The 27,774-nt window shown below is 59.1% G+C and overlaps 1 protein-coding gene across 2 annotated transcripts; it reads right to left on the reverse strand.

Annotated features, from left to right (window-relative positions):
* Positions 1-290: 290 nt before the first annotated feature.
* Positions 291-27,774, reverse strand: Evi5l (ecotropic viral integration site 5 like). Of its 2 annotated transcripts, XM_023705117.1 has the most exons (20): positions 27,674-27,738; positions 16,446-16,629; positions 14,884-15,073; positions 14,388-14,612; positions 14,238-14,312; positions 13,632-13,757; positions 12,418-12,561; positions 12,229-12,318; positions 11,476-11,573; positions 11,332-11,392; positions 6,941-6,994; positions 5,859-5,891; positions 4,790-4,930; positions 3,778-3,906; positions 2,723-2,863; positions 2,491-2,646; positions 2,249-2,395; positions 2,080-2,175; positions 1,877-1,972; positions 291-1,752 (listed from the first exon to the last, which is right to left on the reverse strand). In XM_023705117.1, exons 1-20 carry the CDS (start codon positions 27,684-27,686, stop codon positions 1,474-1,476), a joined length of 2,478 nt encoding a protein of 825 aa, XP_023560885.1. In that variant the 5' UTR covers positions 27,687-27,738; the 3' UTR covers positions 291-1,473. The 2 variants fall into 2 exon arrangements, with proteins under 2 accessions (XP_023560885.1, XP_004644944.1); XM_004644887.2 differs by lacking the exon at positions 5,859-5,891 and having other exon boundaries at positions 27,674-27,774.

Below are 27,774 nucleotides of genomic sequence, written 5' to 3' on the forward strand. Positions count from 1 at the left end.
CCACATGAATGGCAGCTCACCCTCCAAGCCAGTGCTCATGCCTGAGGCCCCAGAAGGGCTCCAGAAGTGCATGTTGGATGAATGCAGCCTGATTCTGCCCTTTCCGAAGCCAGTATCCCTGCCTATCTCTTGTGAGGTTGGTGTGGGAGATGTTCCCTGCCCTGGTACCAACTAGCTCTGCCTCCCACCCCTCAGAGTCTTGAGACAACCGGTGAGCACCTGGCACCCTTTTACCTCTCCCTCCTGCCGCTCGCTGTCTGGCTATGGCCAGCACCCCTGGTCCGTGACTGTGTAAATACACTTTATTTTCCATCTTTCCCTCCTGGGCGATATGTGGAGTGTGAACAGGCAGTGTGCAAAATGGTGGTGGGCAGTGTGGGGGGCACACTGGGAGAGCCCCACAGGTGCCCACCCTGGTCCCCAGGCTTTGTAACACTGAAGAGTGGGTGACCAGGAAAGGGGACTGAACAGAGGTCCCCCTCCAGGAAGCGCCGGGGAGATTGCTTCTGACGCTACACTACTCTACTCAGGCTCCAGGAGCACTGAGAGGGTGGGCCGCAGGGTCACAGGGCCTCTGGGTTGGAGGGGAAAAGGGGCCTGGGGACACTGCTGGACTTTGGCACCTTCCTCAGTGCTGAGTGGCAGGGACCTCGGGGCTACAACCCGAGGCAAGGGGAGGTGGCTGCTGCACCACTCCACCCAGGGGGCTGGGCCTCGCCTGAGGTTGGGGCTGGGCCCCAGGGAAGAAAGGGGAGTGGCTGGAGGCTTCCACCCACAAGAGCAGGAGCAGGAGAGGGGACTCTCAGTCGCTGGCCAGGATGAGGAATGTGTCTCCCAGAGGAAGATGTGGGGCGCCCGCTGGAGAGATGGGTTTCTTCACTCCTTGCAGCTATTCTGGCCTCAGAGAAACCAGGAGACCTCACCAGGTCTGAGCTGTCCCCACTGGCCACTCACATCCCTGGTGGCCCTGCATACAGGAGGAGGGACTTTGGTTTCTGCTGCAGGGGCCAGGAGGCCCACACCAGGCAGGTGGCTCAGCTTCTGTGCCCCATGGCTGGTGACCGGTTGGCCAAGGGTTAGTGTGTTCAGTGGTGTCTTGGGGTGCTAATGTTTGGCCTAGAGCTGCCTCTCTTTCCTCAGACTTCTAGCTCCTGGGCCCTTCCTGGCTGGGCCATCTTGGGGTCAGAAGGAAGCCAGCTGGGAAGTGGTGCTTCTGGCTCACTCGGTCCATGTGTTGCGTGTCCCCTGCCCTCGCCGTTGGGGGATACAGCCTCGTCCACCACTGGCCCAGGATGCTCTGGGCCACAGCAGCGGAGGGGTCGGGCCAGGAGGGGTAAACACTGCTGGGAGGGAGAGCCTGCGCAGGCTGTACCCTCTGCTCATAGCCACTGCTACAGCTCCCTGACCTGGCCCTGGGGCAGGCGGAGCCACAGAGGCCTCGAGTCCCCGAAATGCGGCGCATAGGCCGCAGCCTCAGTTGTCCAGGCCCTGGCTGTAAGGCGCAGCCAGCTCGTCGGCATCACTGTCTGAGCTGCCCTCGCTGTCCTTGGCTGGCCGCTCCAGACGGCGGAAGAAGCGAGCGTCTCGCGGTGACAGGGGGTAAAGCGCGTCCTGCAGGGCTGCGCCCACACCCACACCCAGGAGCTCTTCGTCCGAGGATGGCAGCGAGTCCTCATCCAGGTGCCGCGCCAGGCTCAGACCGTCGAAAGCCAACGGGTCTTCGAAGGGTGGCGGACCCTTCAACAGCCGCACCTGGTGCGGGACGGTGTGCTAGAGGCGTGGACCGCGCATCCACAGGAGTGTCCGGCTGGGTGCCCCTCCCAACCTCCCGGCCACCTAGCCCTTCACCCGCCTTCCTTCCGGGCTCTGCACTCACCTCTGCCTTCAGCTCCTCGATCTGGTCCTTGAGCTCTCGGATGTACTGCGAGGAGTCCGAGTGGTTCAGCTGGCCCTGGATACGGCCCTCCTCCCTCTGTGGGGCAGGGCCAGATATCCTGGTCAGCAACAGCTGCCTCCCCTGCTCCCAGGTCTGCACCCAACCGCCTGCCCGGCCCGGCCCGGCCCGGCCCCGGCGCGCACCTGGATCTCCAGCTCCGCGATGCGCTGCCGCATCTCAGCCACCGCGGCCATGCTGTCCGCCTCGCGCAGGCGCACAGCCATCACCTCCTCCTTGCTCTGGGGGTGGGGACAGAGGGTGGGTCAGGGTGGCTCCGGGCAGGGGCTGCGCGGGCGTGGGGCAGGGCAGCACCTTGCACTCAGCCTCAGCCTGCTTGCGGCGGCTCTCGCTAAGCTGCGTCTGCAGCCCCTTGTTCTGCGCCGCCAGATACTGCAACTTCTCCTGCAGTGTCGCGCGCTCCGCCTCCACGCGGTTCAGCAGGTTGCGGTGGATGTGGTCCTGGGGACGAAAGGAGAACGGACCCGCGGGGTCACGGCTGGGGCAGGGGCGGCCGAGAGGCTCTCCCGGAAGGGCGGGCGGGCTTGCGTGCTCACCTGCGTCTCGAGCTCCACCACGCGCTGTCGCAGCTCGCGGCCCTCGGCCAGCGCCTGGGCCTCACGCAGACGCACGCTCATGAGCTCGTCCTGTAGCTCTCCCAGCACCAGTTTCCGTGGAGACTCCTTCCAGCGGCCGCCGCGGGACAGATGGGCCTGGGGAGTGTCCGAGAGGCCGGCGTCAGCCTCATCCAAGGAGCCCGAGGTGTGCCTAACACCAGGCGGTCCTCACCTGCCAGGCGTCCGACAGCTCCTGCAGCTGCAGTTTGAGCTCACGGGCCGAGGCCACAGCCTCACCCTCCCGCACTTTGAGCGCCTTCAACTCTTCCTGCAATCGAGCCAAGTTGTTCTCATCCGGCAGCGAGCTATTCCTCTGTGGGGAGAAAGGCCCCAGGCTCTGTCTGCGTGATCAACACTGCAGCCCCTTTCCTCTATGCTAGCTCGCCTCGCCTTCGGGCAAGAGAAGACCCAGGGCACAGGGCCCTGCAGCCCTGAGCAGACCAGTGCAACCAAGAGGCGCGCTTCCTCTTTAAAGTGGGCGGGGCTCATAGTGCAGGCCTGGGGCAACTCCACACATGCTGGGCCCCGCGATATGACGGCCACTAACAGGGGCAGGCACTGGCTCAGCTCCACCCCTTCTCCCTGCGCCTTCGACCAGACAGGGCATCTGACTACATTCCACGCCGGCCAGGCAGCCCTTCTCCCCAGGAGCACACAGGCTAGGGGACAGCTAGTGTCTGGTCCTGATGTCCCCTAGGTCGGTGATGGGGGATTTATCTGTTAGCAGCCTCGTGGCCAGCTCCTCACCGACCCTTGCGTGGGTCCAGGCCTGGCAGGCAGGCAGGCAGGCAGCAGGACCTATGTGGTGCACATTTTGCCCTCTAGAGGCAGCTGCGGGCCAGCGCCTTGGCCCGGGGCAGTGAGCAGGCTGGCATGGCAGGGGGCCTTTCAAATTACAGGATCAGTTTTGGCCTCTGTGTGGTGTGGGAGTGGGTCCTGGGGCTCCCCCGGCTGCTAGCAGCTCTGTGGAAGAGTCCATTAAGGGGAGCCTTAAGAGGACTGTGCCGCCTCTCAGGCTGCAGGCAGGAGAGGGGGCCCCAGTGGGACCCCTGAACGGTGTTTCCATGAAAGTGGGGAGAGTGGGCCCCGTGGGCTCCAGAGCAACCGGTGAGGGCACTTCCTCCATAGGGCCTGGTTGCCCTTCCTTCTGCACCCCCAGAGCTTTCTGGGGACCCCCTTTCCTTTCCGGTCCCCTGACACTTGCCCATGACACCCCCGTGGCTGCACCTTTTCCATGTCCAGAACCTTGTCCTGCATCTCCCGCAGGGCCCCCAACGTCTCTGTCTCCCGAAGTCTGGACTGCTCCAGCTCTGTCTCCAGGTGGGCCACAAAGTCCTCTGTGAGGCGCGGGTTCTCCTGGGGAGGCAGGGTGCCATGTGGGGCCTTGGCCCCCTCCACTGAGCCCCCAAGCAGGGGCAAGGATGCAGGTATGGGCGTGCTGGGTTAAGCCCCACTCTGCATGCCTGAGTGTCCTGTCCCTGGGTGACCCAAGTGGCCAAGACACTTTCCTAGGGAGGCTGTATTGAGGGAACTTTCCATGGCCTCAGAATGCCCTCTGAGGGACTGGTCACTGTGTAGTGTCCCAGGGTCCCTAGCAGGGTGGCCAGGGCAGGGCTTGGGATTCAGCCCTGGCCCCTGAAGTCCTTCCTCTGCCTCCCTGTCCTGCTCAATTTCAAAGCTTGATGGATGGGGACAGTTTGTTTTGGGAGGCCTGGCTGTACCTGGGCCTGAGATAGGAACCATGCTGCCCTGGTGGCCTGGCAGGGCAGATTCCTGGGGGATACCCTTAACCTCATCTAGCAGGTACCTCCTACCTTAATGAGGACCTCCAGCTTTGTGCCCTGGACCACTGTGGTGCTCTGGGTGTCTGGAGCCCTCCCTCGCTCAGGTGGGCACCAGGCGTGGAGCCGCACCTCTGCTGGGCGGGGCCTGAGCAAGCGCCCTTGGGCCCCGCCCATCTCTTCACCCCTGCTTCCCAAGCCAGAGCTCAAAGCCTCTGGTTCTCAGTGGCCTCAGTGCTGGGACCAAGGGTGCTGTCTGGCTAGATGCAGATGCCCCCCTGGAAGCAGGAAGTCAACCTCCAGTTGCCCCTGGGTCTGAGGCTGCTGCTGCTTGGAGGCAGCTGGGGAGGGAATGCATGCTGGTGACCTCACCCCTTCTGAGGCACAGGACAACCCCGCTGAGACGGGCCATCCAGGGCCCTGACAGGTACTAGGCAAGGGTGGCGCCTGGGGGCTACCTGCTGCTCCTGCAGCTGCCGGATGGTGCTCTGTGCCTTCTGCAGGTCCTCGGCAGCTGAGCTGCACTGCTGCCGCACCACAGCCAGCTCCCGCTTGATGACATAGTTCTCTTCGGCCTCCTGCGCGCGTGTCACCTGGCCCTGAGCACAGCGAGGAAGGGGCCATGACTTCCTGCCTTCATCCCAGTCCCTGCCTGTGGCCACAGAGAAGGCCCAGAGCGGGTGGGTGGGCGAGGAAGGGGTGAAAGCAAGGCCTCCTGCACTCAGCCTGGAATGGGGTGCCCATGCCAGTGTGGGGGTGTAGGAGGTGGGGGAAAGCAGGAAATGACTCCCCAGTTTATCATGCTTAAGTAAGGGACCGGGTCCCCCTCCAGGGATGCTGCCAGCCCCTTTCCTGCCCTGCCCCAGGGCCAAGGGCACAGCAGAGGCTGCCTGTCCCTTTCTGAGCGGGCTCTGTGGGGAGGGTGGTGTTCTGGGGCAGCCAAGAGCCCCAGAGCTCTTCTCAGGGCTGGGATGAGGACTATAAATCTCACTGGGCTCTTGCACCTTCAGGACACTGAGACAGCCCCCTGCTCTCTCATCCCCCCATCCACTTTGGACCCCATTCCAGGCTTGGAGCCACCAGGGTAGGAAGCGTTGAGATGAAGCCATTCAAGGTGAACTGGCACAGAAGCAGGTGGGGAAGGCGGCGGGCATGGTGGAAGCAGAGGGGCACGAGGGGCCAGAGGGTGTGTGCACGCATGCGCGCGTGCACATGCCTGGTGTCAGCGTGAGGTCTGAGCCTAGCACAGTGCGCGCACTGGGGCCTGAGCCGATGCCCAGGGTCCCAAGCCCTCCTGGCTCCCCCACCTGGCTCCCCACCAGGAGGGTGTGTTCATGCGCCCTCTCTATCCCACACGCCCCCTCCCTGGAAGAAGCAGAAGTGCCCCATGCACCGCACGATGTCAGGCCTGCCCCTCTTCGCCCCTCGAATGGCAGCGGCCAGAGAAGAGGCGGTGACTGGCTGTTATGTGCGGGGAAGGGGCCAGGAAAGACGGAACCCGGAGAGGGAGACAAAAAGCTACAGTACCTGGATTAACCTATCAGCCAGAGCAGCGCTCTCCTACCAGGTGGGCACGCGGGCGGGCGGGCGAAGGGGGTTCCGAGCGACAGGGGGAGGAGGCAGAGCGGAGGGTGCGGGACAGGAGAGGGAGAGACAGACAAGAACCACTCGTCACTAACGCAGCGGACTACCTCTAGAAGCAGGGGAGAGAGGAGTGAAGACCACAGACCCAGCAGGAGAGGACTCAGAGGAAGCCCAAAGCCAGAGCCAGCTCCATCCTGGAGAGGGGATCGCAGGGAGGGCGGGCGGCCGCAGGGCTGGGGCCGGCCAGGAAATCTCAGTGCAGTGCACGTTGGCCTCACTGGGTTTTTTTTTTTTTTGTTTGTTTGTTTGTTTGTTTGCTTGTTTTTGAGACAAGGCTTTGCTGTGTAGTTCAGGCTGGTCCTGAACTCACTATGTAGCCCAGGCTGGCCGTGAACTCAAAGTGCTCCTCCTGCCTCAGCCTCCCAAGTCCTGGGATTACAGGCATGTACCACCATGCCTGGCCTTTTAAAATTTTTTTGGAGACAGGATCTCACTATGTAGTCCAGGTTGGCCTCGAACTCATGGAAATCCTCCTGCCTCAGCCTCCTGAGTGCTGGGATCACAGGTGTGCACCACCATACCTGGATAAAACAGCTTCATTGTGAGGAGGAGCATCTAGGGAGGTCTGGGATTGGGAATATGTTTTAAGGGGGAGCAAGAATTGAGGTTTTTGGGGCAAGGGCAATACAGGCTTCCCATGACCCACTCACTTCCTGTGGTCAATGGGAGGAGCAGGAAGTGGAGTCCTGGGGCTGGGCCCAGGGAAGCCACCAATTCTACCCTCTTTAACAGTGCGGGGCCCAGGACTGTCATGTTTGCAACCCATGGTCATAACTCAGCTCCAAACCCGAGTTAACCACATTGCCAGTGAGAGCAGAGCCCCGTTACAGGTCATCCCAAGCCTCAGCCAGGCCTCAGTGGGTTCAGTGCTTCTCAGAGCCTGCTGGTTCAAGACAGGTCCCGGATGTGGGCCAGGAAGAGGCCTGTGCGACTCAGAGCCCCGGCCGGGCACCCACACTGCTCACCTTCTCCAGGGTCTCGATCCGCTGTTTCAGGAGCCGGTTCTCAGTCCGAAGCCTCTGCGGTGGGAGAGGGAGACACGTGAGGATCTGCCCCAGTTCCCACACACACGTCCCTCTCATGCACTCACCACTGAAGTCCAGGTGGGGCCCCCGTGGGGCGAGTCCACCTTCAGGCAGGACGGAGCCCGGGTCTTACATTCTGGATCAGTGGTTTCAGAGGCAGAGCCCAACAATCCCGTTCAGAGTCGCCCATTAAAGAAAATGTGGTACTGTATTTGTACACAGGGGAGCACTACTCTGCCATAAAGAAGGATAAATTGGAGTCATTTGTAGGAAAGTGGAGGCACTTGAGACCATCATTTTAAGTAAATTAGACACGTGGGCTTAAATTCTGCATGGTTTCTCTTATATGAGAAACCCAAATTATACATGAAGAGCAAAAGAAAAGAAAAATAGGAAACAGGGAGACAGATCTTTTGTAAAAGGGACAGGAACCAAGAAATGGAGGAAACAGGGAGGGAGGGCAAGGAGATTAAAAAAAGAATTAAGATGTGCTATTAAGTAGCCAGGCTTGGTGGGGCACACCTGTAATCCCAGCCCTCAGGCGGCTGAGGGAGAAGGAGCCTGGTGAGTTCGAGACCAGCCTGGGCTACACAGTGAGCTCAAGGCCAGCCTGAACCCGAGACAAGGAAACCCTGTCTCAAAAGAACAACAGAGGTGTGCTATCAAACACAGGTACCAACTCCCCATAAGGAGTGCAATCATTACGTACTACAAACATGTACTGATAAGAAATTTTTCAAAATGTAAAACAACATTGCTAGACACAGTGCACACCCTCAATCTCCTCAGCACTCTGGGAGGCTGGAGCAGGAAGATCTCAAGTTTGAGGCTAGCCTGGGCAACTCAGTGGGACCCCTGTCTCAAAAATAAAAAAAATAGGGGCTAGTGAGATGGCTCAGTGGTCTAAAGCACCTACTTAGAACAAGCTTAGCAAAGCACAGGGCCCGTGGTTCAATCCCCCAGCACCACATGCCAGCCCGCCCCGCCCCCTGGTGGGCTGAGCTGGCCACACACACACACACACACACACAAATAAAATAAATAAATTTTAAAAAAATAAAATAAAAAGGGCTGGGGGTGGGGGGCCGGGGAGATAGCTCAGTAGAATAAGCGCTTGCTTGGCAAGCGCAAGGGCCTGTGTTCAATCCCCGGTTCTGCAAAAATAAATAAATAAATAAAAAAGGGCTGGGGATGTAGCGCAGTGCAAAGGAGTTCCATTGCCAATGCCACAAAGAAACCAAGCAAAGCAAGCATGCAACCGAAAACTTTACCAAAGGCATTGAGAGCTTCCACCACTGTGGGATCCCCAGAAGTCTGTTTACAACCCATGCTTAGGTCTGTCAAACCCCAGCCCCTGGGTCAGGGTCTCCTGCAGGAACTGCTCTCTGAATCTGGGTCCTGCGTGCCAGACACGCAGGCTTCCCTCGCTCCACGGCTCCACCTCTGTGACTTTATGGAGACTTCTTTGCCTTCTATCCCGAGCTGAGGGATGCTGGGTAGGTGTTCTCAGCTTTGGGGAACTGGGACATTTACTGCGTGTGCGGTCTGCCCTGATCTGCACCCTGGGGATGGAAAAATGGTTTGGATCATGGGGTGTGGGTCTCGCCCGTGGGCGGCACGGAGCATTTCCTGTGCTGCCTGTGGGAGAACTGGTGCAATGGTTTCAGGAAGTGGAGGTGGTGATGGCCACCGACTGACATCGTGGGGGGAAACGACCGGTGGGGGCAGGGGTGTGTCCCAGTCTCCCAGCACTGACAGGGCAGGCATGGGTAGGGGCCCTGCCCCGAGGGTTGCTCTGCCTTCTCTGGCCTCAACCGACCTGTCAAGGTACCAAACAGGTATTGTTGGAGGACTTGGACGGGCCTGGCCCAGAAGTCCTCTCTTTCCTTCTTAGCCCAACGAAAAGGAGGCGAGGAGGACCAGGCAGGAAGCTATGCACTAAGCATGGATTTTTTTTTTCCTGTGCAGATATGGTTTAATGACCCACGTGTTCAATGACTGTTCAGACTTACAACCCAGCTGCTTGGACTCTTGACCTGTCTTTGTTTTGTAAACTTCTGTATATCTGGTTTATAGAGCCTTGGTCCTTTTGCATAATTCACCTTGTTTCTACATTGCTGTCTCTTGCTGATTGTGCTGTACAGCACTCTTGATCTACGTTACAGTACTGCTTATAAGAGTTACGCAGATAAAAGCCAAGCCATCCAGCTGGAGCTGCCTTTGGCCACTTCTTCGCGCTGAATGTTGTCATGCATGGACTGTACATGGCTCCTCGTTTAGCGGCCTCGAGGCAGGATCCGAACTCGATCAAAAAACGGGGCATGGGGTCTGGGGAGATGGCTCAGCAGAATAAGTGCTTCCCTGGCAAGTGCAAGGGCCTGAGTTCAATCCCCACTTCCACCAAAAAAAAAAAAAAAAAAAGGAAAAGGAAAAGAAAAAAAAAAAACAGGGAATATCTGCCTGTGCTTTACGGTGTGTCGACACCGTGCCTCACGAATTCTGGGTGAGCTCACTGCTAGGGAATGGTGTGTGCCTGTACCCAGAATCCGCCCAAAGCCCAAATCTCGGACCCCTCCTTTTCCTCACTGGCACACACCAAGCTGTTGCTTCCCCCTTTGGAAATCATCCCAGGCCTCGTCCTGGACAACAGGTGATCCCCTGTGGGTCCTGCCACTGTCCCTGTCAGGTGCGGAGCCTGTCCCCACCTGCCTGCCCTGCTCTGGCGGCTCCTCCTGTGGAAACCGCACGCGTGATGGCGTATCCCTGTTCACACCTCTGCCCCTGGATGCCTGCTCTGGCGGCTCCCGCACGCGTGATGGCGTATTCCCATGCACACCTCTGCCCCTGGCTGCCTGCTTCTCCTGGGCTAGCTGACACTGGCTCCACCTAGGTGGGCCCTGCCTGGGCTGGCTGTCCCCTCTCTTGGGACCTCTGAGTAATAAACTCTTTACAAGGTGTCTCTGTGCCTGTCGCCACGCCGTACCTGATGCACACAAATCTCTGGTACACTGCAAAACAGGCTACCGGTGGAGGGGAACGGGCAGGGCTGTGTGAGAAGGCGCCTGTGCGGTCACTTAAGGCCCCTGGGGCTCTCGCGGTCCTCAGGGGGGAGTGTGCAGGTTGGCGCCCCGGCCCTGGGTCTGCCGCATCCCTGCCACACTGGGCCTCACAGTAAGGACGAGAGCCCGTCCTCGGCTGTGTAGAAGCAAGGGAAGCACAAGTGCTCGGACCTGGGCATGCGGCAAGCCATGCTTCCTGAGAAAGGGGGTCGCTCAAAAACCCAGGGCACCAAGGATTTCTGGAATACCTACTGTCAGCGCCTGGACAGTAGCTGGACTCCTCCTCAGGTATGCGTGGCAGTCACCCAGATTCTAATCTACTTTCTGGCCCTACCTTCTTCCTACAGGAGGTGGGGACAATGCTGACAGCAATGGAGGGACGATGCTAATCCCAACAGCACAGCGAATGCCTCCACTTTGTGGACAGAGCCAGCTGAGGCCTAGAGAGGCGAGTTCACCGGCCAGGGGCCTGTGAGTGTCAGTCTGTTACACTCCACTTTCAGCCATTGTCTGACCCAGGTCCTAAAGAGGACAGAGCCAGTCTGTGTATCCCCATCAGTCCCTGGCAGCGGGCCAGAGGACCCTCATTCTCAGCTGAACCTTGGCATAAGCAGGTACTGAATGCTTGTCGGAGGGCATGGTGGTGCATGACAGTAATCCTAGCACAGGAGAGGCTGAGGCAGGAGGATCGCGAGGAGTTCGAGCTCAGCCTGGGTTACATAACTGGACCCTGTCTCAAGAAACCTCCAATAAATAAACCCATGCTTGAATGACTAATAGCAATGGTGCAGGAGGGTGAAATGGAAGGTGAGGAGGGGAATGTGGCCTCAGGGAGCCCCGATCTTGGCAGGGCTGGGGGATGGGATGTCAGGGTACGCGGCCCTGTGTGGGTGCCCACACGGGCGCCTGGTGCCTGCCCGCCTTGCTCTCCCGGCTCCCCTGCCACACCTCTTTCAGTTCCCTGCCGGGCCCTGGCGGAGCTTCCGGGCCGCCTCCTGGGCTTTCTGCCCTGGTTCACTGGGCCTGGCCTCCCCGCCCCGCGCCTCTCCCCCCGCGCGCTCGCGCCCAGAGCACTCTGCAAAGCCCACGCCATTTGAGTGGTTTATTACGCATCTCAGGCGGCCCTGGTCCCTAGAAGGGCAGGACCTCGACTGTCTTGTTTACCAAGGCGTTGCCAGGGCGGAGGATGCCGGGCCGCGCTGCCCTCTAGCGGCCAGCTCTGGAGCTGCCCTACAGGGTGCGCTGCGCTCCGGACTCCCTCCCGGGACTCACTTTGATCTCGATCTGCTCCTCCATCTCCTTGCTCTTCATGGCTGCATACTCCTTCTCCAGCCTGCGGGGAGGGGCGCATGTGACCCCCGCCGTGGCTGCCCAGGCCTTGCCCTGCCCGCGGCCCGTGACGGCGCCCGCACTGACCTCTTCATCTTCTTGGGGTTGTACTTGACCTGGTAGGCCTTGAGCACCAGCTTGTCTGGGCAGCTGTCGAACTGGTGGGGGATCACCCTCTGGAAGTACTGTGGGGACATAGGGACTCACCTCTGTGTCCTGCTGCCACCTGGGGTACGGACAGCCGTGTCCCCAACACAGGGCCGGGCCTTCGCTGGGGTGGGAGTGCTTGTGGAGTGAATGAATGAGGGCGCGTGAGACCTGCGTCTGGGGAGGGGAGGGAAGAGGAAGGAAGAGGGGGAGGGAAGGGGGCTGGCCTCCAGGTGCCGCCCAGGGGCAAGGCTCCAGCCCTGCAGGGGCAAAGGCGGGAAGGAAGGGGTGGGCGTGTCGGCCCCTCAAGGGGAGCCGCGGATGCAGCCTGTGGCCCGCAACCAGGCCACGTTGCCCCTTCTGGCAGTGGTGGACAATGGGTGCCCGTGTTCACAGACACAACTGTGGCTTTGTGCTTTCTTCCCCAGAGCACCAGCTGGAGGCTGCTGGAGGGGGCAGGGCCTGCCTGCGGGGGACCTGGTGGTGAGAGGGAGGCTGGTACCCGGGCCATGGGCAGCCAGGGCCTGGCCAGGGCACAGGAGTTGGAACCACATCTGGGTCAGTTGGGGCTGCTCGGCCAGCAGGTTCTGGGGATCTGGCTGAGCCGGCTCCTGGGGTTTGGCCTGGGCCCTCCTCCGCCCCATGCCAGGTGCCTGCTCTGCCTACTCAGGCCCCTCAGTGTCCCCGGCCCACCTGCGACATGCCCTCCATGTCCAGCTGCATGAGCTCCGCCTGGTTCACCTGCAGCAGGGCGAGGCCCACCCGGAACACGATCTCCAGCCCCTGCAAAGGCCAGGGCCGTGAAACTCAGCAGGGCTGTCTGGTGGCCCGGGGTCACTCACCATCCACAGCAGACAGGAGGGTGCCCTTTGAGACCCTCACCTCATACATGAAGATGTCGAAGACTCGAGTGGCCACGGGCAGGGGGAAGGTGGTGAGGAAGAGCGTGAGGAACCAGGATGAGGCATACATGGACGTGTGGAAGCTCTGAGAGCGGAAGTGGGTGTTCAGTTCCGGAAGCTGCTCCTGCAGGGTGTGAGGAGGCCAGCAGGCATGGGAAAGCAGTGTTGGGCAGAGTGGGTTCCCTCCTACCTGGGATGCTGGGCCTTGACATCCCAGGGAGCCTTCCTTGAACTGCCCAAAGGTCCTTTCCTTGGAGCGTAAGGAACATGAAGTAGGGAGCAATGGCTGGAGCCTTGGCAGCTACGATGTATCATGTGTCCACTGGGAGTTAGGATCTGCCCGACCATTTGACTGACAGCAGTTGGTGGTGTCTTCTAGACTGTCCCAGAGGGAGCTTATGTCACTCCCCAAGGCCACCCAGGGAATGAGATGTGGGCCCGACAGTCCCTGGGTAGACAGCTCATCTAGATATGTGACTCGCTGGCTGCTATGCCCATCATGGTCCCCAGCATGGAGGTGCTCAGAGGATACCCATTTAGGTGGCCCCCACTCAGGCTGCTGCACAGGGAGGGACCACTAGGGAAACCGAGGCTGGAGAAGCCCTTTGGACCCTGGGCTTCCTCCCGGAGCCAGGGGCTCTCTGCGCCTGGATCTACAGGTCCTCATGGCTGTGGGGTCACTAGCCTGGGGTGGGGACCCCCCCTTGTCTGCAGGCTGGGCCCTGCAGTAGAACGCCACCTGTCCTCAGGAGGTGGGTCCTCCCATGTGGCACGGCGCCCTGCCATGGGGTTCCAGCACAAGCCGGTGCATGGAAGTGGTGTGTGAGTGCGCACTGCTTGGCACTGTCTGCAGCCAGGAGCCGGCCCTGCGGGGGCTGCTATTTATAAACAGCCGTCTTCGCGCTCCGGTAATCAGCAGCCTCAGCCAGACTACACTCACCCCCTCCACCACGGCAGTGCCCAGGGAGGCCGTAGGTGTGTCTGACAGCAGCCCTGCCCTGGCCTCAGCCTGGGTTGAGGTACTCGGAGTCCCTGTGCAGGCCTTCCCAGCATCCTCTAGGGCAGAGCTCGCAGGCCCCATGGACACAGATGCCCCCTCTCGGCTGGGCTCTCCAATCACCATTACTCAGGCTTGGTGTTTTCAGTCCAAGGGACTCCTGGGAACAGGACCTCCTGGCTTCCCAGGCTGCTCACCTGTAGCAGGTATTCAAACTGGTAGATGCAGAGCCCCAGCTCCGCCATGCTGGGCTTGAAGAGCTCCCGTAGCCGATACTCTTGCATTAGCCGCACGAACACGCAGAAGGCCTCCTCCTCTGGCATCTGGGGGAACGGGTGGGGCTGAGTGTGCATGCAAGGTGCGGGCATGGGCCCCCCGCGCACGTTTGAGGATGCTAGGACAAGCTGCTGAGAGACGCGGCACTCGGTCGCTGCTCTCCTGCTGAGAAGCCGAGGCTGAAGTCCTTGGCTGGCCTCCACACACAGGAAATGCCCGGGCTGGGGCTGGAGCCCTGGTCTGGTGCACCCCAGGCCCCTGCTGCTCTTTGCCTGCCCGTCCTTAACCTTCTGGCTCCTCTGGAGCAGCCCCGGGGGCCCTGAGCACCACGCTGGCTGTTTGAAGTCCCACCCAGCCCCAGCTTGGGTGCTGGCGCTCAAGCCTGTGTCTGTCCTAGCCTGAACAGTGTCAGTCCTGGTGCCGTGTCCACCCACGGGGCACCTGGCCCGGCAGTCAGAGGGCGCAGCTGGCTGGAGAGGAAGGCTGTGCCCCCTTCTGGGGCTGACCGCCCTCCTTCTGCCGCCTACCTGCATGAGGAGCAGGCCCACGATGAACGCACTGCCTTGGCAGTAGCCCACCTCCCGGTCCACCAGAGAGTACGCCTGGGAGGAATGAGGTGGCGTGAGCACAGGGCGGCCCAGGGACTGACCCCAGGGGCGGGGGCTGCGCGGCCTGACCTTCATGACATTGAAGAGGACCTCCTGGCCCAGGCTGTCCTGGCCCTTGAAGAACTCATGCTCTGGGTAGGTGCGGGCGATGTCCCTGCGGATCAGCTTCTCGCAGGGCGAGGACATCTTGAGCAGCTCTGAGTACTGGTTCTTGACTGGCATGTCCGTGGCGCTGCATAGGAGCTGCCACACGATGGCCCGGAAGTGGTGCGGGATGCCCTTGCGGATCAGCTCCTGCATGGGACAGGGCGGGCAGGCCGGGCTGGACTCAGCTCCAGCCCCTGCAGGGCGCCGTGCCCTCCCCTGCCCCTCCGCCCCTGGCACTGAGGTGATCCCAGCCTCTGCCGTGGTCAGAGTCCATGGCATGCAGCGGGCAGCCCAACTCCGCGGGCAGAGAGCGCAAGGCCCTGTGGCACTGGCCTCTCCAGCTCTATCCTGTGCCCTGTCTGCACAGCCTGGTTTGTGCCACTTTGCCCTGGCCGAGTGACCCCACCGGCCCGGCCACCTTGAGCAGCTTCTCCTTCCGCCGTCGCCACTCCTCCCACTCGTTGGCGATGCGTCCCCATAGGATCCACGTGTCCTCCTCCAGGTGGCTCAGGTTGGAGGAGGCCGAGGAACTGGACACCAGCGAGGAGCCGCTGTTCCGCCGTGAGCCATTCATGGAGCGCATAGACTTGGAGTCGGCTTCCAGGAGCCTGAAAGGAGGGAGGGGCAGGAGTGGCTCCTAGGGCTTCCTGGGCCAGGGCTCTGGGGGACTCCAGGGACCAGTCCGAGTCATCTCTGCTGAGCAGCTCTGACCAATGCTCTAAGCCCGAGGCTCGTCCTCATCCACTGGGCCTAAGATGATGATGGCGGAGTACCATGTGTACCCACCTCCCTAAGCTCCCCACTTGAGGCTGTGGGTGGGTTGGGGAGGCCCCCATTTTATAGGTGGGGTTCGGAGAGAGAGACCTGGTGGAACCCTCCTACCATGGAGGGGCTATATTAACTTGGTCTTTCTTTTCTTTCTTCTTCTTTCTTAATACTGGGGATGGAATGCAGGACCTTCATGCCCAACTAAAGCCCAGTCCTTTTTTTAAAAAAAATTTTAAGACAGGGTCTCACTAAGTCACTAAATTGCCCAGGCGGGGCCTGAACTTGTGATCCTCCTGCCTCTGCCTCCTGGAGTGCTGGGATGACAGGTGTGTGCCATCTCTCCTAGCAACTCTGTGCTTCTGGCTTCAACAGCTGGGCCCTGGGGATCCCAGAGGGGCGGCCCTCCTGCTGCCAGCTAGTTCCTGGGGAAAGAAAAGGACCAGCTCCCTTCGAGGACACCTTTTATATGCAAACCAAGCAATCCCAAGCCCACACCCTGCTCGCCTCCTCTACCTTGCCTTCCTACCTGCTTCAATGTCCACCTGCTTAGATCACAGTGTGGCAGGTGACCGACACCAGGGCTGTGCCTGCTCCTTCCCATGGAAACCACTACTAAGGCCTCAAGACTGACCCCTGCGCTTCTCAGAGTGGCCCTGCAGAGCACGGGTTGGTCCCATGCCTTGGGAAGTACCCCTTTCATTGTGGTCATCTCCTGGCATCTGAGTCATATAAAGCCTACCTGGGCTGGGGTGGAGGTAACTGGCCTAGCACGTGTGTTCATCCCCAGCACCACAAACAAAACCAAACAGAACAGCCCACAAAAAGACAACACCCCTGGCTGTTAAGGCAGGGGCAGGCCAGAGAGGAAGGTGGCGGAGGTGTGGGGGTATAAAAACAGCTTGGAAAATGATAGCCAAGTTCACTTGACCTCTTTACTTTTATTTTTTAAGACAAGTTCTCTTTATGTGGTTCAGGCTGGCCTTGAATTCACTACATATTCCAGGCTGGCCTTGAATTCATGGCAGCCCCCTGCCTCAGCCTCCCAAGTACTGGGATTACAGGTGTGCACCACCATGCCCAGCAGATGCCCTCCTAAGTGTCCCCAGATTACCTGTTACCTTGTTGTGTGAAGGGGCCCTGGGAACTTCTGGGGGTGGGGGATGGGGGAGGCTGCAGTCAGAGCCCCACCCAGCTCCCCCGAGCGCTACTCACCGGTTCTGCTCCTCGAGCTTAGCCAGGAGCTCCAGCTCATCGGGGCTGAGGTTCTCAGAGTCGGAGGTGGGGGAGCAGGTGGGAGCCGACAGGGCCTCCTGAGACGAGGAGTCGGGGCTCAGCGTGGGGCTTGCCATGGTGGGCAGGCTAGTTGGCTGCGAACGGGGCCAGGTCACAGCTCTATCTGGGGTGCAGAGATGCATGTGATCAGTACTGTGTAGTTGCCCTCCTGGACCCCTCTTCCTTACCCCAGGCTTTCCAATGCTGGGCTGCCCCTGGGGATCCCTGGGTTCCATGTGCCCTGACACAGCGGCCAGCCAGGTCAGCTCCTTCTACCCAGACCCTGGCATGGGGATCCTGGCCAGGTTCCTGCACAGGGCCGGGCCTGAGGCCAGCAGCAGAGCCGCCTTGCTGACCCTGGACGTGAAGGCCAAGGCTTAGCTCCACAGCCCAAGTCTGCTGCAGGGCCTGTGCCCATGGCTTCCTCTCACCCAAAGTCCCAAGCCCTCTGCAGGCCCTGAGGGGTGCAGAGGCCCTTCTGACATTGTGGTCACTTTCTCCAGCTTTGGCTGGCTGTGGGAGCCCAGCAAAAGCCTCTGACCTTCTCCATCTCATAAACCAGAGTGGGCTGCTGGCACGGCCAGGGCAATTATTCTCCACTGTTAATTGTCTGGTGCTGCCGATGGCCAGAAGAGTCGACTCCCCTCGGGCTGGGAAGCCAGGGTACACATCCAAGTGCTAGGAACCTGTGCCCTGGCGGACTCACAGCCAGACCTGCGGGCCCTGCTGGGGTCCTGACCTCTGCCAGCCATGTACAATGCACATCCCTTTATTCTTCCTGGCAAGGTCTGCCTTAACTTTCTGGGGCTTCAAGGGTACTGGCTTCTCGCCCTCCGCCAGCCTGGTAGGAGCCGATCAGCACTGCATTGAAACAAAGGCTCTGGGTTCAAATGGACCTGAGGTCTGAGGTCTGGCGCCTCTTGAGCAGCTGTGTGGATGTTGGCAAGAGCTTGCCTTCTCTGGTCTCCAGACTGAGGCCCTACCTGACAGGCCCCAGAGTGCCTGCAAGGCCTGAGCAGCTGTGGAACGTAAGGTGTCACAGTGGCGCCTGGCACTTGGTGTCCACCCCGAAACACTGCCCATTGCTCCTGCCTTGGGCCAAGGCCTGTGCAGCGCTGCTGGCTGTGTGGGAGCCGGCACCCTCCTTGGAAGGGGTTCCTGGAGCTGGAGATTGCTCTAGCGGGGAGGCAGGAGCTGGGGATGCTGTCCCGTTCTTCCTAGTGAGCTCAGCTGGCACCCAGGGTCTGAGCAAATGAAGGTACCTGGGTCTTGGAGGCAGAAGCGCACACAGGTCTCAGTCTCTGGCCTGGCCCCATGGCATGGGCCCTTCCCCCTCTCCCTGGGGTGCTTGGCATCCGAGTCTGCTCCAGGCCCTGGTACCCCACCTAGCTCGGCCCCCAGAGGGGCCTGGCTGGCTCCCTGCTCTCTAGGCAGCAGAGCATGTCACAGCTATAGCCTCTCCAGGTCACCAGGCAGCTTCCTGCACCCAGTCTACAGCCAGCTGGCCTTCACCCTGGCCTGCACTTGACTCCGCCCCCCACTGCCCTCTATGGGGTGGGGCCCAGAAGCCTCCTCTGGGCAGGCAGCTCCAATAGCCTTGGTCCTATCTCTGGCCCCCTGGGGCTCCCTGGCCTGTTGGGACCTCCCATGGCCCAGCTGGCTGGGCACCTCCTGCCCCAGAGGCCAGGCCACCAACAGATTAACTCTCAGGAGTTAATCATTCCTGAGAGGGGCCACTGTGAGCCTGCTGCAGAGCCTGAGCTATAGCTAGCCCAGCCAGACAAGAAACGCTGAGCAGAGAGATCTTTCTGGACAGGGAGAGGCTGTGGCGGCAGCTTCAGAGCTGGAAGGCGGGAGGAGGCTGAGGCCAGGGTCAGGGCTTCGGAACCCCCACTGGGTCTGGCCACAGCAAAGTCAGGGTGTGGAGTGAGAGGCTCCTGTCCGTGCTGGGCAGAGGGGACCCAGCCTGGGGGTGTCGGCTTTACCCTCACCCCCTCGAGGAGCTGAGAGGTTCTGATAAAACTCCTGAAGCCCAGGGGCCACCCCAGGACGGTCTGTTCAGCCGCTTATCACATATTCATGTGCATTTCACACAGGAAATAAAATGCATTAAATACACAGAGCTGAAATTTACAGTCTGAGAGGCAGGAATCTTCTGATCCCTCCAGAACTTTCTCTTGACTCATCCTCATGCTGTCCAAACACTGCCCAAGCCTGGAAAGCACCTCCTGCAGTCTGTGCACACACACACACACACACACACACACATACACGTGTGCATGCGCATGCACAGCCATATACACTCACCCCCCCACACAGTGAGACAGAGACTCCCTGGGACACATGCAACCCATTCACACACATATACATTCTTATTCACACCCACATGCCACACACATGCATACACACACACACTTGGGTAACACTTTCTTTGGCACACTGACACACAAAACATGTACACATGGACACACCCATTGGGGCGTTGCACTCATCCACTCACATACATCATGCAGAGGCTCCTCCACACACGTACACATGCTCGTGCACCCTTCTATATGTGTGCACACACTCAGGTGCACACTCTTTCACATCTACATCGAAGCGCCCTTGCATGCACTCGCATTGCTGTTGCCCCACCCCCACTCTGACTCAACATGTTCACACTCATGGACACGCGCATGTGCACACACACACACGTCCTGCACTGCTGACACCTCCTCACCCTGGGAAACTGGCAGATATGGATCTAGGGCTGCTTGCCTCCCTGTCCACAGCACCCTGGCTCTCAACAGCCCAGGCCCTCGTGGGCAGCATGGACCCTGGGCTGCTGTGGGGCTGGGCAGTGTCCCAGGCAGGTGACTGTGAGCAGAGCCATCCCTCACAGGAGGACACCCACCATCCTCCCTTGCTGCCTGGGAATGGAGGGGCCCAAGAGTCCCCATATTCAGTGCAAGTTCTTAGCCCCCACACTCTGTCTGCTGCCCATGGGGTCCTGGTATGGGTCCCCACTGTGCCCTCCCTGTCATGTTGGCTCAGGATGGGCCTGGATCCTGTACCATCAGGATGGTGGAGCTGAGGCTGTGGGTGTCCTGGTGTCCCGTGCTCCGACACCACCAGGCATGCTTCTTTGTCCATGGTCAAGCCCTCCAGGTGAATGATTCCTGCCCTCTGGCCAGCTGGGTCACAGTTTCCCATGTGGCACCGCTTCTTCCCATGTCCTCCCCATGGCGTGGGTCCTTTAGGTCCCTGGGATCTCCCTCTGGGGGCCTCCATGATGGGGACCACTGGCGAGTCCACAGCCCTTATGCAGACGCTGCTGGGGCCAGGATTGCCAAGGGCCAGAAAAGGCTCCAACAGCCCCCCCCCATTCATGTTTCTGTTTCCTCCACCGAGGCAGGAATAAAAGATAGGGTAGGATGAGAAACAGCCAGACAGTTTCTCGAAACCTTAAACAGAGTTAGCATCCAGTCCAGCATTCCCCTCCTAGCTATCTACCCAGACAGATGAAAATGCTTCATCCAAGCACAGCAGCACGGTCCTCAACGGCTCCAGAGCAGAAACAACGCCAATGTCCGGCAATGAAGGCAGGCATTGCATGAAGTGGGCCATCCTGCCACGGAGCATCACTCAGCCACTAACAGAAGGAAGCACTGACATGTGCTTCGCCATGGACACGCCTTAAAGCCATTGTGCTGGGTGGGGGGAAATCCAGCCACAAGAGGCCTCTAATTGTATGTCTCCACATACGTATCAAATATCCAGGACAGGCAGATCCATCGGGATGGAAAATTGGCTTGTGCTTGCCGGAGCTGGGGGAATCTGGGAAGAGGAATGGCTGTAGAATCCGCACGGGTCTCCCTTTGGGAGGACGGAACTGTTCCGGATTCGCTAACAGTCCTGATTGCACAACGCTGCATGGGTGCAAAACTTCGTGGAATTGTGCACTGGGTGTGAGGGTGGGGTTGCTTGGATTATGCAAATTAAGTGGGCTGGCGGAGAGCCTGTGGGTGGAAGCAGGCAGGGGTGGGCGGGGCTTCACAAGAGCAGGGTCTGCAGACGCCAGAACCTTCCCTGCCGGCTCAGGTAGGAGCTCACCGGCTTTGCATTTTAGACAGGAGGGGTGACCTCCTACTTCTGGTCTGTCTGTTGGCCTGGACCAGGGTACTGTCTGCTCGGGCCCTGCCCACTCTTCAGGCCAGGCCTGGCTGTCCGATCCTTCCCTGTCATCCGGCTCGATCCCTGCTGGGGGATCCGAAGAAGGATTGGAGCCACCTCGAGTTTGGGCTCAAGACCTGCGCCCTCACTGGGCTCCATCCACAGCTGCGGAGCATTCCCAGAAGGTCTCCTCCAGAGTTAGCCCCGCCCCTTCCCCTCCCTCCCAGGGTCTCCCCAGGACCTGGTCTAAGCATTCCTTTCCTCAATTTACTTAAGAGAGACAGGGTCTCTTAAGGGTCTCTGTGATCCACTAAGTGGTTCAGGCTTGGCTGTTCCTGCCTCAGCCTCCCGGAGTCTTGATTGTTGGCGTGCATCACCACGCTCTGCGAGTCCCGCTATGAAATCCTTTTCCCTGCTGGTTCAGGAAGGAGCTAGGGCAGAGGCGTATCTTAATTTTCTGTTCCGAGCCCTGCACTATTTAGCATTCAGTAGGTGCTCAGTAAACATCTGTGGAATGAATGAGGACAGGAACTTAGGTGCCCCTCAGCCTGCGCCTCAAGGTCAGTGTCAGCAGGAGCTGTGGAGGACGCCAGAGCTCTGGAGGGTGCGCCACGACGCTGCGCTCGCTTCGTGTCTGAGCTCTCCTCCTCCAAGCCGTGGGCCTACGCTAACCGGGAAAACACGCCACACACACTCACACCAGGGACTCCACAAAACACGGGTCAGCCCCTCCTCCCACCTGTCAAGGTCGTGGAGCAGAGAAAGTCCCAGAGAATCCCCAGGAGACGTAATGACTGCATGCCACGTGGGAACATGGCTGTCTCCTGGGACTAGAATATTAGGACACCAGACTGGGTGAAATCCCAGCACTCTGGGAGGCTGAGATAGGAGGATGGCAAATTCAAGCTCAGTGTGGGCAATTTAGTGAGATCCTGTCTCAAGCATGAAGGGCTGGGGATGCCCTCTGTGAAGGCCCGAGGTTGAATCTCCAACGACCCTCCCCCTCCAAAACAAAAGACATCAGGGGAAAAATCGAGGAAATCTATAAAGTATGAAAGTATGAACTTTGGTGAAAAATAACATGTCAGCATTGCCACAGAGATTGTAACACACGTACCACATTACACGGCACCATTATGTACATGTACCAACTCCCTAATCATATGATCACTATCCACTGCCAACATGTACTAATTAAAAATCTTTTTAAAAGATAGCAACAACCGGGCATGGTGGTGCTTGCCTGTAATCCCAGCACTTGAGAGGCCGAGGCAGAAGGATCCACATGAGTTTGAGGCCAGCCAGCATTACATACAAATACAGACTCTCAAAACAAACAAACAAACAACATTAATAATTGGGGAGTAGGGCCGGGGAGATGGCTCAGTGGAATAAGCACTTCCTGGCAAGCGCAAGGGCCTGAGTTCAATCCCCGGTCCCGCAAAAAAAAAAAAAAAAAAAAAATTGGGGAAACTGGGTACAGGGTCCGCGGAAACGCTCCATAATTGTCTCAATTATTCTGCAGAGCTAAAACTGGCCTATAAACTGTTCTTTTTTATGTATTTAGTACAGGTCTATAGGGTCTCACTACACAGGTCAGACTCGTAGTGATCCTCCTGTTTTCAGCCTTCCAAGTGCTGAGATTATAGGGGTGCACCACCATGCCCAGTCTGTCACCATCTCAGAGCGCCCCGGGGAGAAGAGGAGGGATCGAACCCGGTCCCTGCTCCTGCCTAAGCAGGTGTTTTAATCCTCTGAGCTATCTGGCTGGCCCTTGTTTTTTGTTTTATGGTGCTGGAGATGGAACTTAGGACCTTGAGCATACTAGGTAAGTGTTCTACACTGAAGCTACATCCTACCCCTAAAAAATAACTTAAAAAATTCCATGCCTGGCATAAGCACCTGGCATGGCCAAGGTCCTGAGTTCAATCCTTGCTACTGGAAAAAAAAAAAATCATGCAAGCGTAGATGGAAAAGCACGGGACAGCTGTGACATGTGAGAAGTACCATATGCACTCGGGACTCCCTGCTGGTGTCTTGGTTAGGAGGGAGGATTTGAACTTAGATTTCTTACTCTGGAGGCTTTGTCCCAACCTCATGACCTATTTCCCTTTTCATTATTATTATTATTATTATTATTGTTGTTGTTGTTGCTGTTGTTTTGTATTTAGGACAGGGTGTACAGGGTGTTCAGGGTCTCACTACTAGATTGGACTTGTAGTGATCCACCTGTTTACAGGGCCTTCAGCTTCCCTTTTGGGTCTGGCTCCCTTTGTTTTTTTTTTTTTTCAGCCCACCAGGGGGCGGGGCTGGCTGGCATGTGGTGCTGGGGGATTGAACCGCGGTCCTAAGTAGGTGCTTTAGACCACTGAGCCATCTCACCAGCCCCGTCTGGCTCCCTTTGGTCCTGCCTTTTCAGTGTTGCTTCTCTTCCATGAAGACTGGGGGACACAGACTATTCTGGATCTAGACCTTGAAAGTGCTAGGTGACCCCAATTTTCTGAGCCTGACCAGCAGATTTCCGCTATTCTAGCTGGCTCCCAACCTTGGAGACCCGCAGGGCCTATTCTCCTGATCCTTCCTCCTTGGCAAGGGTGGGCGACCCAGGGACGACAAAGGGGCAGCTGTTATTTGGAGGTGACTGTCTACCCTCCTCCAGCTCCAGTTCTGAATGCTCCCCGTGCCAACCTGGCAGCTTCCATACCCTTGGCCTTGGAGTAGGAAGAGTTCTCCCAGATCTCTGAGCTGCAACTGAGACCCTCGGAGCCAGCAGCCTGGATTCAGTTCTGTCCCCACCCTCTGCATGATCTTCAGGACCATCTGCTTTGCCTGTCCCCCTCCTCCATGCTGGGATTGAAATCAAGGCCCCTGCACTGACTATAACCCCCTCAACCTTTCTAGTTTTAGTTTTGAGACAGGGTCTTGCTTAGTTGCCCAGGTGAGCCTGGAAGCTGTGATCTCCCTGTCTCAGCCTCCTAGACTTTTCTTTCTTTGCAGCACCAAGGATCGACCTTGTGCCTGCCAGGCGGGCGCTTATGCTGCTGAACTATCCCCTTGGCCCTCAGCTTCCTAGAGAGCTGGGATTACAGGTGTGCACCACCACTCCCAGCTGTGCCTCAGTTTTAAAATCTGCAAACAAGGCTCACAACAGTACCTGCCTTGTGGGCCTGGTTTGTGGGATCAATGAGCCATATTAACTTCCCACTGCGTGGAGAGTTCCGTGAGGGCTGGGGCTGTTCAGCCCACTCTAGGATCTTAGGGTCTGGAGCGTCATCAGACATCTGGTGTCTGTGGAGTGGATGAACAAGCCCCCCTCCCCTAGCAGGCCAGCCCGTGTGGTGACTCTGTTTAACCCTTACACACGCTAAGACCATCGTCAGCATTAGTAGTAATGACAGCAGTGGCTGGGGCCTCCAGGCTAGGCTGGGGGGCGAACAAGGGCAACCAATGAATAATCCCTTCTGACCTATAAAGTTTACTACTCTGCGACCTCATCCTTGCCAGCTGACTTTCTGCTCTGTGACAGGCTCACCTTGGGCAAATCTCCCATCTCTGTGTGAGCATCCCTGAGGATGACAAGGAAGATGAAAGGCCTCTAGGGACAGGTGAGGAAGAGGTGTGGCATCTGCTGTCGCCTGTGCCAGCTGTGGACGCCTGCTGGGGAAGGGTGAGGCAGGCCAGCCCTGCTTTCAAGAGCTCCCGGGAAGGTCGGACCTCAGCGCCCTGTTCCTCAGCAGTGGCCAAGAAGGGAAGCCCAGCAGCTCCTAAAGCTGAGCACGACACTGCTGTGGCCTGTGCTCCCCTGGGGTGTGACTGGGAGCAAATGGGAGAGCTGTCCTCTGGCTGGGGTGGGTAACAGATCTCAGAGAGACTAGGGATCCCTTTGGCCCAAGATTGCCTGCAGTGTGGATCCAATGAGACACACCAAGACTGGTACAGTGAATCTCATTGGTCAAGGCTGGGAGAAAGTCACCCTGTCTCTGGAGAACCACCGCGGCTCCCATCTCCTGGGCCTCTGGCCAAGCACTCTTGCCGCTTGGGACACCCTTCCCAGCCACGCCTGCCTGGTGACTGCACCCATACGTCACCCCTGCCGCACCCTCCCTGACACACGCTGGGCCCCTTGTCTAGGGCTTGCAGTGGCATGGCACACACGCTGCTCAACATTCCCCCGCAGCAGGGGCTTGTATTGGAGCCCTGGCGCTTCCAGGTTGTTTGGAGGATTAAATGAGATAATATACATAGGTTGCTGGGTGCAGTGCCGAGCACAGAGCACGGGCTTGAGCAGTGTGCCCTTCTAATAGCTGCTGTCCTTTCATGTGAGTCAGGGGCCTTTGGGTTCAGGGCAGGGGCCACTTCCACATGCCTTGGTCCTGGCACCTCACTCAGTTCCCACGGCAGAGTGGGGCTTCACCCACCACAACTGGCACCTTCGTTCCACAAGAGGAAATAGCAGCCTAGGTTCCTCCCTGTCTACCACACAGTCTCTAGAGCCAGGTGTGCACCCCCAGGCCAGGGCCAGCTGGCGCGACTGGTGCTCCGTCTATCCCGGCCGCCTCCCGACCCCACTGTGTCAGCGCAAAGTCCCATCCTGGGAGGCTCTGGAGTTAGCTTCCCGTGAGCTATGTGACCAGCAGGGTCTTTTCAGCAAGTCAGTACGTCAGCGTCTTCCTACATGATGTCAGGGGTCTACGTGGGACATCAGGACGATCAGCCACCAGGCCTCAGTTCACTCAGGACGACCACAAATCCTACAGTGGACCATCTCTCATCTTTCTAGTTCTGACTCGAGTCAGATTCCTACAGGATGGCTGAGCCCGAGAGAGACAGCCATTAGCCAATGAGGCCAGGGACAGGGGTGGCCAGGATTCTGCTAATGCTATAGGTAGCCCACTACCTTCCTAGGCCTGATGGTCCCCTTCCACATGGCACCAAGCTCAGAGCCACACCCTAACCTCCCTCCCTTGCAGTGCAAAGCACCATCCCATGGATCGAGCCCCTGTTTTCCAGATGGGAAAGTTGAGGCTCTGAGCCAGGATGAGCTTTGTCTGATGCTGTGCAGAACCTGGGCTTTTATCTGGGGCCTTCTGGGCATGCCTGTTGTTAGAAGGATCCCAAATGCAGTGACCAGGCTGTACTGGGGCTAGCTGGATCTGGATCCCTCTTCACACCCTGCAGCCTTAAACCACAGTGTCTAGCGTCAGCGTCTAGTTCTGGGATCTGTCTCATCCCTTGTGCCGGGGCCAAGCCACCTGCGAATCTTTCCAAACCACCCGCAGTCAACCGCAGAGGCTCAGGGGACCCCACAGGTGGGACCCCCAGCTGAGAGCTGTGGGGTAGCAGGAAGATGAGCTAGAAGGGAGCTGATGCAACCCAGAGAGGCCAGGACTCAGACACCCTGGCTAGGGGGCGACAACCAAGCCACACACTCCCTCATGTTCCTTCCAGCCTCTCCAGCATTCTTCCCTTCTGGAAAGATTCTTTAACAAAGGGCTCTGTGCTTCTGGCAGGTCCTGACCCAGCCCCAGAGGATCCCACATGCCAGGGGAGCAGGAGGTTGTTGTGTTACGGCCAAGTGCAGAGGTGGTGGGTGAAAGAACCCATGAGTGCTGTCCGAGGCCAGCCCCCAGAAGCAGCCTGGACGTCTGCACTGTCATCTGAGGCCAGCAGGTGGACAGGGTCAGTGGGCTGGTCCTACCAGTTGGGCCAGGCTTCTGGATTGGGGCCAGGAGCAGTTAGAACCTTGTCCCTTCCCATTAGGGAGGGCAACACAGGCAGGGGTGATCAGTGGGTCCTGTTGGGATGCCGTGGGGAAGCAGAGAGAGTGTGTGAAAAGGGCGAAGCAGGGAGAGGATGACCATGGTGTGGGAGGAGAGCTGGGGCCAGTGCCCGGAGGGCCTCACCACCCCTGGTGCCCACTGCGGGTGCTGGCTCAGAGAGCTGGGGTGCAGTGGTGGGCAGCTTTGGTGGCTCTGGGAGGGCCTGGGCAGTGGGATTTGAAGAGATGTGTAGTAGAATGAGCAGGTTGGTGTGTGTAAGATGCCAAGTGCCTGGGTCTTGTCAGATCTCCTAAGTTTCTGTGTGTGTGTGTGTGTGTGTGTGTGTGTGTGTGTGTGTGCGTGCGCGCGTGCGCATCGTGTATGTGTGTGCATGTGTGCGCGCGTGTGTTTGTGTGTCTCAGGAAGATGGTGGGGAGGGTGTGTCCATGGGTGAGGAGGAGAGCTGGTCTCCAGCCCTCAGGAGGTCCTGAGCTGGAGGTGAGGGCAGATTTCTCAGAGGGGTGAGGCTCTAGATGGGTCAAGATTAACGTCAGTGTGGAGAACTACTAGAGTGTGCTGGGAGGACCCCCGGGAGTGATTTTCATGGATGCCCTTGGGCCTGTGGACTGGGACAGGAGCTGGGCCAGCAGGCTGAGCTAAGGCCTGTGCGCAGTAGGGGTGGGCACCAGGTTTAGGAGACTAGGCAGGGGTCGTGGGGTCAGGAGGGACAGATAGGTGCCTGAGACCTATCTCCTTGGGGGGAAAGGGGGAGAAGCCAGGCGGGAAGACAGGATGCCAAGTGTGGGGGTTGGGGGTGTGGTGTTAAGATCCTGGGGGATCATTGGGGTGGATGGAGGACGGGTAGGGGTCCTGGGCTTGGGGGGAGCTCTTGGGGGGCGGGTCTGCGGGAGTGGGGGATGGGAGAGCCCTGATGGGGGTCCGGGAGGGGTCCTGGGGGGTCAGTGAACGGGGTGGGCGGGGGTCTTAGGGCTGCGGGGCCTCTTAGGGAGAGTGCAGGGTGGGGGAGGGGGTACTGCGGGGCGCCCCGGGAGGGTCCTGTGGGATCTGGAAGGACGGTGGGCGGGGGCCGGGGCCCGTGGGGTTGGGACCGGGGCTGAGGGTGCCGAGGTTCGCCGCGCGGGCTCTAGGGTGAGGTGGCCCGAGTGGCGGTCTTGCCGATCCCCGCGGGCCGCAGCGCGAAGCCGCCGGCCTCAGCAAGCGTCCGACAAGGAGGCCCGGTCCGTGCCACCTTACCTGCACCAAGCATGCCGCCATCGCCGCGCCGAGCCTCGCCGTCCCGGGCCGCGTCGCCGGATCTTTGCCGCCCCGCTCGCCCCGCAGCCCCGGCCCGGCCC

The sequence above is a fragment of the Octodon degus genome, unplaced genomic scaffold (genome assembly GCF_000260255.1).
Source record: "Octodon degus isolate 3935 unplaced genomic scaffold, OctDeg1.0 scaffold00214, whole genome shotgun sequence".
NCBI classification, from domain to species: domain Eukaryota; kingdom Metazoa; phylum Chordata; class Mammalia; order Rodentia; family Octodontidae; genus Octodon; species Octodon degus.

Bases quoted from the DNA above. Each gene is read 5' to 3' on its own strand.
- Evi5l (XM_023705117.1), bottom strand. The intron at 12,562-13,631 runs GTGAGCAGCCTG...CACACCCTGCAG, and splicing joins AGTTTGAATACCTGCTACAG to GAGCAGCTTCCGGAACTGAA. The intron at 5,892-6,940 runs GTGAGCAGTGTG...CCCACCTGGTAG, and splicing joins GGATCGAGACCCTGGAGAAG to GAGAGCGCTGCTCTGGCTGA.